General features: G+C 28.5%; 1 protein-coding gene across 1 annotated transcript; it reads left to right on the top strand.

The window, feature by feature from the left end:
* The first annotated feature begins 4,281 nt into the window (after nt 1-4,281).
* Nucleotides 4,282-8,288, top strand: Sec61beta (Sec61 translocon subunit beta). The gene is made up of 4 exons (XM_075355609.1): nt 4,282-4,447; nt 4,728-4,822; nt 6,432-6,530; nt 7,847-8,288. Exons 1-4 carry the CDS (start codon nt 4,445-4,447, stop codon nt 7,932-7,934), a joined length of 285 nt encoding a protein of 94 aa, XP_075211724.1. The 5' UTR covers nt 4,282-4,444; the 3' UTR covers nt 7,935-8,288.
* The last annotated feature ends 3,156 nt before the right edge of the window (nt 8,289-11,444 follow it).

Raw genomic sequence — 11,444 nt, 5'->3', positions numbered from 1 at the left:
ATGATGCAAATATTACAGTAAAAAATTGTACAGAACATTAGAAAACATGAAAAATACAGTTGCTACAAAATAGCTGATTCTGGTTGTATCACAGTGACTGGACACATCAATAAGCCAGTGAAAACAAACTTGAATTTTAACAAACCTTTTTACATTTTCATCTTAAATCTATCTGATACATACATGGCAGGGGGAGATGGAGTTCCGTGTACCATATTTAAGGGGGGTTTGAAATATCACATTTATGGAGACTTATAAATGGTGCATAATCTTAATGTATTATATATAGATATATACAGAATTTTACAATTACTATTCAGACTGCTGAAATAATACTGCATGTTATGTGAACTAATTTTTTAAGAATTATGTAACTGTATTATATTATATAATGTAATACTTGTAATAATTCAGATAAACACTGGGTTTTATATGATAATGTATTTCTTTTACCACTTCGTATATCAGCATATAGTAAGAATATAAAAAATGGGGCGTAAGTTCTGTAAACCCTTAAAAAAGTTTCAAATAGAAAGCCATACAAGTTTTACAATATTTTATGTATTAATTTTTAAACTTTTGACATCAGAAACATTGAATCCCTTTGAGGGCAACACAGACATCTTAAAAGTCATAAAGATAATGAAATACAATACAAATATATTTAACTTTAATTAATCCAAAATAATGATGGAGGGTACAAATTCAATTCATCTGTTTTTTAAAATTCCCTTGACATAATGAGATACTGTTCGGCAATATAAATAACAGATTCTTCAAGTTTGTACAGCAATTCAGAATCTAAAAACATTGATGACACAGGTAAGGATTAAACTTATAATCTGAACGCTGTCAAACCAGGGCCTTCAAATCCAAATAATTTAACATGACTTTCACCTTAAAATAATACATATAAAATTGAGATTATTTCAAAAAATGTACAACAGATACCATAATGTATTATTTCTAATTCAGACAAATGTTTACCAACACACCAAACACGGCCTTGATATTGTACTTCTGTTAAACATTCTCCAAGTTCACCTCATATAAGAAAATGACTAGAAGTAGATGAAATTAATGATCCAGGGCATGTTCACAATCTTCCTTTAAATTAAATCTCTGAACAGAAATATTATTCCCCACCAAATGCACCTACTGTTACTTATATAACAGACAGAATAAGATTTTTTGTTTATTTATTTTTCCCAACAAACTTAATTGAAATTAGCTCTTATTGTGGCGATGAGAAAAAGTATTTGCTGAACAACAAACCTTTAGTTAACTGATACAAGAGAAGTCATCCACAAAATGTCAAGTTCTTTTAATATTCGAAATCAACTAAAGTTAAAGATGTTAACTAAAGCAAAAGATGTTAAAACTAGTAGGGTGTTAAAATGAGGCATACAAATATCTTTGATAATAAAACAAAAGCCAAAAATTATTAACAACTACAATAAAAATATGGGAGGTAATGTTAGCTTAGCTCAAAGGTTACACTCATATTTCAGCGAAACAAGCACTGTAAAATATGGCAAAAGATTACATTTAATTCTTATAGCATTAAATGCCTACATTGTATACAAAAGGTAATAATGAGAAAATTTAATCGAATATCAATTTATGGTTTCTGCTGTTGAATGGAATACCAGAAGAATGGTAGTCTAGTAAAAATATTCCACTATAAATGACTGGTGGTGATATAAATGTTTAAAAATTTGAGCTTGATAAGTTTCCAAGAAACAATTATTATGCATGTGGCAGCAATGAGCAAAGGAAAAGGTGAGCAATCTGCCTGCAACCTGCTTCAAGAAATACAAATGTACTTGGTGAAAAAAAATTTTCTTCTATGTAATTATGTTAGATTTATAACAGGATTAAACCTAATTTGGTAATAATATACAATATCAAGAAATCGTTTCCAATTTTAATGAAATTTGGGAAACACCTTATTTCAGACCTAATGTATTCGTAAGAATTGAAATTATTCATTAGAAATGCCTTTCAATTGAGTTAAAGCTCCTCATAAGTTACACAGTATCGTACCAAATTAATGTACAATTGTAATATACATTATTTTTAGACTAAATAATTGGTTATTGAATAAAATTATGGACTCAGCCTAATAATCAGCCAACTAGGTTAATGAGAGAAGCAAGCATTAGGTTATATTGAAATAGCATGAAGTTCAGCACACAGAATGGTTAGTTACAGTTACCTAATCTTAACCTAACTAAACTCAAAAATTTTACATAAACTAAGTTATTTAATTCATAAATAATGAATATTGCACTTTGCCAAAACCCACACATACCTTAAGCTTAACCTAACTTAATTTTGTGTAACTGAATCTAATATCATTCTTAATTTCACTAAAACCAAATTATTTAGTCTGAAAATAATGTATATTGCATTTATACAGTGTAGAATTACAAAATGTTTGATGGTGGTACTGTGTAACTTATAATGGCTGTAACTTGGGTGAAAGGCATTTCACCCATTTCTAGTGAAATTATTTCTACAAAACATAATTATTACATGAATGAAATGATTATCATAGTTTACTTATTTTGAAGGTAATTACTGTATAAATCTTTTTGTAAATTGTGGCTATTTTGACACTAACTGTATTTATTTTCAAACTACATCACTTTACCAAATATAAAATGATGTTTAGCCTACTAAGGAGTGTTACACATTACTGGAGATGTTGCTACCACTCAGACCTTTAAAGGTATGGAAATTCTTTTAGTTAACTGATTGATAACAGCTTTCTCTATGTTTTTCACAGCCCCTTTGGATGTATTTTTAGTTTGAGTAAATGATATTGTCACACAGACGCAGTCCTGTTATCAGGGAGGAAAGCAATTACTAGTCGAAAATTCATTGGGCACTGTCATCATGCAGTATCCAACAGTTTGCAAGGAATTTATGTCTGTAAGGCATAAATTCCTTAAAGACAACATACTGGCTGTCAAAAAAAAAAAAAACTGATACCATGAATCTAATCTTGGATTCATTTTTAATGGATTCAGAGCTTTCTAAAACTGCCTTGTTAAGCTAAATATATGCGACCCCATACATCTCTTTCATTTTTCAAAAGTTTGTGTATCATTTTCTTCTACTTTGATACAAAACTTTATTACAAATCATTTCTCAAAATTGCACCCTTCCATTTCTGACACATGAAAAAAAACCTGCTTTAGAAAACCACATTAAAAATAATCTGGTAAATAGCATATAGAAATTCATACTACAGCAGACATGATATTCTCCTTACTTCATTAACAGATCTAATAGATAATCAAGTATTATTAAGATTGTACATAATAGGAAATAAAGAGGCAAAACTTAAAGAAACGATTATCTTAATAAATTGAATAATTTATTACAATACGGTTCGTAGCGCAATTGAAATTTTCACACAAACTTAACGTGCAGAGCCAAAATATATAAACAAAAGATTTCTGGATTCATTCCAGAAGTATGTGTTGGTAACATCAATTACCAAGCTATTACTTTAAAAATAGAATTAACCGGTTGAAATAATACATACAGTATCTAGACCCGTACGCACGGCAGTATACTTCCCAAATCGAAATGGAAAAAACTACACATGCATTTCGCAATAATTTTGTAAACAGGCTTTATAGTGTCAATGCAATGATCGTACGGAGCCAAAATAAAATGTACGTTTTTAAACAATGGGCTTAAACGTGGCAAATCTGGTAATGTTGCTGGTCATATTTTAAAGTCTCTTCGACAAATCTCTAACGTATATTAAATACTGAACTTAAAAACTCTTTCTAAGAATGATTTACTCTTGAAACATAACTTCATATTATGACTTTTATCCTCAATAATCATTAGACTCAATTACTCGCCAATCAACAAAACCTACAGAAAAACAACCCTAAACAGAAAACCAATGAACACACACCTTTTATCAGACACAGACTATATAAGACACTTTTTCTTTTACAAATATTCTTTTTAAAACATTACATTTATTTGACACAATACATAAATATTGTAAATATAATTATTACAACAAACATTTGACAGTAAAACTCAACTGTACATTATCAGGGTTACCAATTGATAAAAATTTTATTACGTATTTAAATGTATAGTACTTTAACATAGAATTAATTTAAAATAAATAAAGAAAAAAAAGATAAATATATTAAAACTAATATTCATGTAGGACTCGGTAAACCATTTGTGAACTTCGTCTAAATTATTTCATTGCTTACTTAACACAGACGTGGAATTCATGTCTGCCTACGTGGATTGGATTGGCAGAATTCTTGGTTCCTTGCTGGTTGTCTCGTGTTGTGTTTAGGTCGTGTGTTTGAATAATAATACTACTGGAAAGTACGTTCGTGTTTGACATTGTTATTTTGGCATTTCTCTGTGGCACTTGCAATTGTGTTTGCTAAAAATGGTTCGTACTTATTAATATTAATCTTTCAGATTTTTGTTTCAAATTATTAAGGTTAAGTTTCGGAAGAAAATATTCATTTTTAATGTATTTTTGTAACTATCTGTTTGGAAGATCTGGTGATAATAGTTGCATGTAATTAATATCAAAACTTTTTATTGTAGTTTTGAGTATTGTATAATTTTATTGTAATATAAGCTACTGATGAGTGTTGTTAGATGTGTTTTACAGTTAAGTTTTTATATTTATTCTATAAAGTACTGTATGTATCCATTTTTTTCAGCCTGCACCACCTAGTTCTACAGCCGTTGGCGCTGGAGGAAGATCACCTTCTAAAGCAGCTGCCCCAAGATCAGGAGCAGGCACAGTTAGACAAAGGTATATAAATTCATTTTATGTTGAATTCTTTTTATGTAATTTCCCAGAAATTGTTAATCTCTTAAAATTTACAACTTTGGCACTCATTTGCTTTAATAACATATTTTCTTATTCTAAATTTTGTTATATCTGTCTGCATGCACAGTCATTAAAATGGAACAAACCATAGTTTTTCACTAAAGTAAACATTTATCATCATACATGTACATTTAATAAATGATAGGAATCCTTGCAGTAATTTTTTTTAAGTATCATTACTTTTATAACTGTTTTTATTTTTAAAGAACTAGAAGTCCATCCAGTGAAGATAGTTTATGCAGTGACATTCCATAATTCTGTAGCAGTCAGAGAGAGCATTATTTCATATCCTACCAAAAAATGCCATGAAAAGTAGTATTTCATAAAAAATGAAAGTAATCAATTGTTTTATAGTCTATTTATTCAGTATAAAAGTATCAGAAAGACATTTGAAAATAATTCTTGTAGCTATGTATAAAATTTTGTTCTAAAACAAAACTTGGTTGCTTGAGTGAAAATCTCATTTTACTGCTCTAATCAACAAACACAATACAAGTGTGGGTAATAAACTAAAGGAAGAATGCATTCCATATTTAAAAAGAAAAATTAAAAAAAAAAAAAATTTAATTCATAACAATCATTTTTCCATATATCATGCTGGCAAATTATTTTTTATGTTTTCAGAATCTGATTTGCATGACATTAAAAAATTATGTTGATTTCAATTGATACAAATTTTCAGATTTGTGATGTTGGATCATGTATCTTTGTTTACATATAAATTAGACAGATTCTGTGACATTTTATTATAATTTATTAGAAAAGTATGGAAGTTTTCTGAAACTCAAAAACAGGTGTTATTTTCTGATACAGTAATTATTTTTTGATTTTTAATTTTTTTTAATAAACATCTGAAATGATTTAAATTTTTGGAGTATAAGTTCTGGATTTACTTGATAGCTTCTACTTTGTTACTTACTATCCCAAATAAAAAAGAAACTTGTCTGTCCAATCCTACAAGCAAAGCTGTCATCCATTGAACTATAATAAAGAAGCGGCTGCCATTTGATGAAATAAGTACCACAGATTGAACCGTAATGGCTGCCTACACAATTCCCATAAAAAAAAGAAGTAAAAGAGGCCCAAAAAACCCATAAAGGATTTGCCTCTTATCAGGTAATTAGCTTTTGCGTGCTGGATCAAGCTACTTCATTAAGTTTAGGGGTTATTTTAAAGTTTGGTAAATGATAAGTAAAAAAAGCATCATAAACTGCTATGGTTTTATGATAACTGAATGCTATTGGTTATGTCTTTGAAGCAGAAGTTTATAGAAATTTGTGCCATACTTGATTGATCTATGATAATTATAGCTTTTATTTTCTTAGAAAATAAAATCAGTATCTTAAGAAAATGTACACAAAAACAACTTTAGGAATAACTTTGCTATTTATGTCAGATTATATTTTCAAATAAAGTCATAGAAATTGTAATTTTAGCTTATCAGAATGTTGTAAAATATTTTCATTGGGATGTATTTATTAATAATATTTTTATACAATTATGAATTAACAATGGCCATTTTTGTTTTCAGAAAAACAGCACCTGCATCTGCTGCTAGAAATAGAAACACAGGAACAGGTAGTGGAGGAATGTGGAGGTTTTACACTGATGATTCTCCTGGTATCAAAGTGTTAGTATGAAAACTTTTATTCTAAGTTACTTAATATAGTTTTTTTTTTTTAAGTAAACTTTGTATTATTTTATTGAGTTGATTTTAGTCTGATATCTGTTTTTCATGTACCATAATTTTTGTGTTACAAAACATGAACTTAGTGGCATATTTAGATTTCAGCTGGTTTAACTTAAAAGAATGTTACTGAAAAAATGCTACATTAGTCATATGTGAAATTATGTCATCTAAACAATGGATTTTTAAATTTATATGAAAACTTTCAAAGTTGGTTACCCATTCTAACAAAATATTATTAAAAATATTGTAAAATCTAACTGTGCTTTTTTGATAGAAGAAATGTAATATTATTAAGACCTGCCTAGTAAATATTTTTTACTTCTTGCATTTTTCTGAAAAAAGTATCACATTACTGTATATGTTGGTTTATTTTTAATTTGTTACTCGCTAATTTATTTTTTATTATGTTTTTAAAAATTTTTTATTAAGCGTGTTTTTAAGCATTTTATATATGAATGAGTGTATGTATGTTTTACGTTACTAAAAATATGTGATATTCTTTATTAGTGTAACCCGTTGTTCACATTGAATATTAATAGACATTAACAACATGAAATGTTGTACCTTTAAAGAACAGAGGTATCCACAGCCTAGCATTCAAATCCATATAAAAGAAACCTTTAAGGACTTGAACCTTAACTCTTGATTTTGAAAATAGTACTATTATAAAGGCTATTAAAAAAGAGTCATTAACAAGGACTTAAAGATCTGTTGTAAACATGTGATATTTCTTTATTAGTGTAACCCACTAGGTTAATGCTTGTAAAATTACTTGTATGCTATGAGCTAAATTTGTTCACATTTAACATTAATGTTGATTTATGAATGTAATAATTTTTATTGAATTTTTTGTGTACCAGAGCAAAATTCTATTAAAAATGTTTGTTGACAAAATGTAATAAATTATAATTATTATTAATTTTATCTTGATTACACTAGAACTGAATTAAGACAGAACTGAAGAGTACTTGCATTATGATTTTTTTTTCTTTATATATATGTTGTGTTATCACAGATAATCACAGAAATATCAAGTTAGAAAAGGAGTGGAGTTTATCAACTTAACTTAGGACGTATAATAATTGGTACTACTAACCAATTATCATTACTGCCCAATAACCGTAGCAGTTGATACCACTGCTACTTTTCATGTTTTTGAAAATAAATAATTCTAACTGGTCAGTAAGTGGGGTTTTTCAGTAAGAAAATTGAAGTAGCTGTGGAAAAAAAATTAATTTATTGAATTTATTTTTCAGAGGTCCTGTTCCTGTTTTGGTCATGTCGTTGCTGTTTATCGCATCAGTATTTATGTTACACATCTGGGGAAAATACACACGCTCATAATAATCTTCCATGAATTGTTATACGATCATTCCATCATTGATATATGACAAGTAAACAAAAGATAAGAACTTTATTGAAACAGCTTAAATTACATATATTTTTATTGAATAAATTATTATACAAATATAATAATAAAAGCTGTTTAAAAGTTATAAGTATAAAGAGTATAATGATGTAAACTTTAAATTACATGTATTTTTATTGAATAATTATTATACAAATATAATAATACAAATTTTATATCATTGTACTCTTTATACTTAAACTTTTTATTTATTTATTTATTTACATACTTTGTTCAAATTGTGAAATGAAATAATTCAGTACAATTAAACTTTTATTTTTATTAGTTAATTTTATAATTTATTTACTATCATTCCTTTTCTAATTCATCTAATGTTCTCCATATCATTGATTTGCGTAGTATGTTTTTGTTTGATAACAGATGTAAAGAAGTGGCTGTAAAGTAATACTACTATATTATACTAGGCCCAGCCAATGTACGAGCTTGTGACATCATGAGCAGATTGTGTATTAATTCTTTTATAACCTTTATTTGTACTAAATTATTCATTTTTAATAATAAACAACAGCTTACTTGAATTTTCTTCATGTATCTAATTCAAACTTCTTGCAAGTTACTCAGTAAACAAATCACTGTCAGTCTACACGTATAACGTAAATCTATCAGTGGTTCCAGTTTTTTATACTCTTTCAATATGTTTTTACTTTTTCACAATAGAGGTTTCCAGTCATCTACATTCATGGAATTAATTTTCTCTGTTGTTAATTTTTCAACAACATTTTGAAAGTGTTGTGTTATGACTCGCCACATGTCCTTTTACGGCTGACCATACATACCATCTCGATTGGATACAAATCAGGATGGTACAGTGGGAGTTTCAGAACAAGATGCCCATGTTTTTTTCAAAAGTTCATCCAAGTGATATTTTTGCACTTTGGTTTTATGTAACTTTTCTAATTCATATAAGTGTGGTTTCAGCATTTTTGAACTATATGGAATATGGTTTTTCTCCAGCCAACATTGATCATATCTTTTCTTCTGGAGTTAGAATTTGACGCTTTTCAATACCTGTATTGTGATAAGGGGCATTATCACAGCTACTACTGACATTGGTGGAAAATTTGGAATCAATTTTTCACGCACCCATTTCATGAAATTGTCTGTATTCATGTTGTCATGGTAGTCGCCACTTTTCAAACTGGCTTTCCAAGTTTCTATTATTATCTTACTATTATTAATCAGCCCATGAAGTCCCTCAACAATAGACCGTCAAACAATGCAAACTTAAAACATATGTTTCATCCAAATAAACAATTATAGTGTTGCTTTGTCTGTACTTAGCCATTGCCTGCAAATATTCAATTCTGTTCCACTTGATATTGGATTTCTCAATAAAAAGTTTTCTGTTTTACACCATTTGAAACCTAACTCTTTCAAAATAACAGTTAAAGTTGATTCACTGCATTTAAAATTAATAGATGACTGAAGTTCTTGCCTTATTTTTTTTTAAAGGATGTAATTCATTCTTCTTTGAATGAAATTCGTTAACTGTTATTTTAACTACACCTAAATCAAGACTGTCCAGTTCACTGACAGGTTTTGAACGTCGTTTATATTTTTCAGCTTGCTGAAAGAACAGGATTGGGATTTTGATTGAAGAGCCATGTCTTTTTTTCTCTTCTGAGTTTTTCAACCTGTGTTCTTGATATCCCACAAGCTGAGTTTTTCAACCTGTGTTCTTGATATCCCACAAGCAGCAGTAGTTCTTTCTTCCTATTTCTAAATGCCAATTATATGTTCGTTGTCATTTAATTTACCTACTTTTAGAGCTTCTTTTTTCATAAAATCATAAACATTATTGATAATTTCTTGTGCTTGACTCTTTAAGTTTTTTTTTCTATCTTTAGTATGAAAAATGCCTTCTCCAACCTAGATTTGAACTCAGAACTTTTGGAATAAAAAACAAAATTACGTTTCTAACAAGCAGAAGTAGTAATATTTAATATAAAAAAAGGTCTACTTTGAAAGGTCTTCTTTTCTTTCTATTCCACTAGTTCAAAGTATAGCCTAATGGGAGAGTGTTAAGTAGCCAGTATGTACAAATACATATAACATAGATCTAAGAGAGATAATTGTCTCATCATTTATTTTTATTCAGCAAACTTGACTACAAGAGCTGATAAACCAAAATATTACATCTCATTAGTATAACAAATAAAATAATTATATAGTCAATCGGCAATCAGTACTAATAATGATAGTAATAACATTATTAACATCCAAACATTCCAAATCAATAGTTAGCTGAAGAAATTCAATAATTTTACATTATAGAAACCAAAATAACTGAACAATATTAAATCATAAGAATAGGTAATAATTTGTTGAATTTAATATTATAATAGCTACTATATTTTATATTCTTATAAAGTAAATCACCGTTCCACCCACCCCTCTTTCACACAACATATGCACATCCATTTATTTTTAATTTCCACAAACAGCATTTTCAACAACTGTCTAATTTTCACCTCATTTCCATCTGCAAGTAAGTAGTATAAGATTTTTCTATTAAAAGATGTGAGTAGATCAGTGAAATAGGTGGAAAATATTTTCACCGGTATCTACAGCTTATTATTCAAATTCATATTAAAGCAACTGTCTTTGTAAGGACTTGTTTGGGATGAAAAACTCCACAAATTCTAAGCAACCAATCAAGTCCAGGAGATACACTAGGAAACTAAGCGGTTTTTCTAGTTAGTTAGCAGTTCGGCCATAAATACCTGATGGTTTTATGAATGATATTATTAGACTGTGTATACAGAAACTTACAAATTATTACTATAAAAATGTAAAGAACTTATTGATGTTTAAGTTGAATTTAATTTAAAAAAAAATTTCCACCATTTTTTTCTAATTATATTGGAAGAGAATGAATGCATGGCTTTGTAAGAGGTCATGACTTGGACCTCTTGTATGTGCTCGTTTACTTCCTAGTAAAAGAGAGAGCCAGCCTACATGGTAGGCTGGCTCTCTCATAGAACTTTGTTTTCAAATACAGTGGAACTTGCCTTAACGGACTCCTCTTAATACCAGCCACTTTTAGATTCCCTGGCAGTTTTATAATGGTATTAACGGATAAAATACTTGTAAATGGATGCAGACAATGAATTTACCTATAAAAACTGTTCAGTCAGTTCTGAAAAATGAACAACAAGAATAAAAATTGTAATTTTTCTTGTTTTATTTTATTCTCAGTATGACTAATTTGTTTATCTGTTGTGAATCGCATCACTTCCCACCTAGGTGCTGATGCTACGATTTCAATCAATTCATCATCCAGCGTTATTTATCATCAGTTGTGCAAGTGTGTACTGTACATTGAACACTTGTAGTATTTTTGTTTACATACATACAAATTTTCTATACATACATTTACTGTATGTTCAATTTTGTGTATTTTATAAAAATATATAAATATTGTT

This window comes from Lycorma delicatula, chromosome 2 (genome assembly GCF_047948215.1).
Source record: "Lycorma delicatula isolate Av1 chromosome 2, ASM4794821v1, whole genome shotgun sequence".
Classification (NCBI taxonomy): Eukaryota; Metazoa; Arthropoda; class Insecta; order Hemiptera; family Fulgoridae; genus Lycorma; species Lycorma delicatula.
The sequence above is the reverse complement of the archived record's forward strand: the minus strand, read 5'-3'. Positions and strand labels throughout refer to the sequence as shown.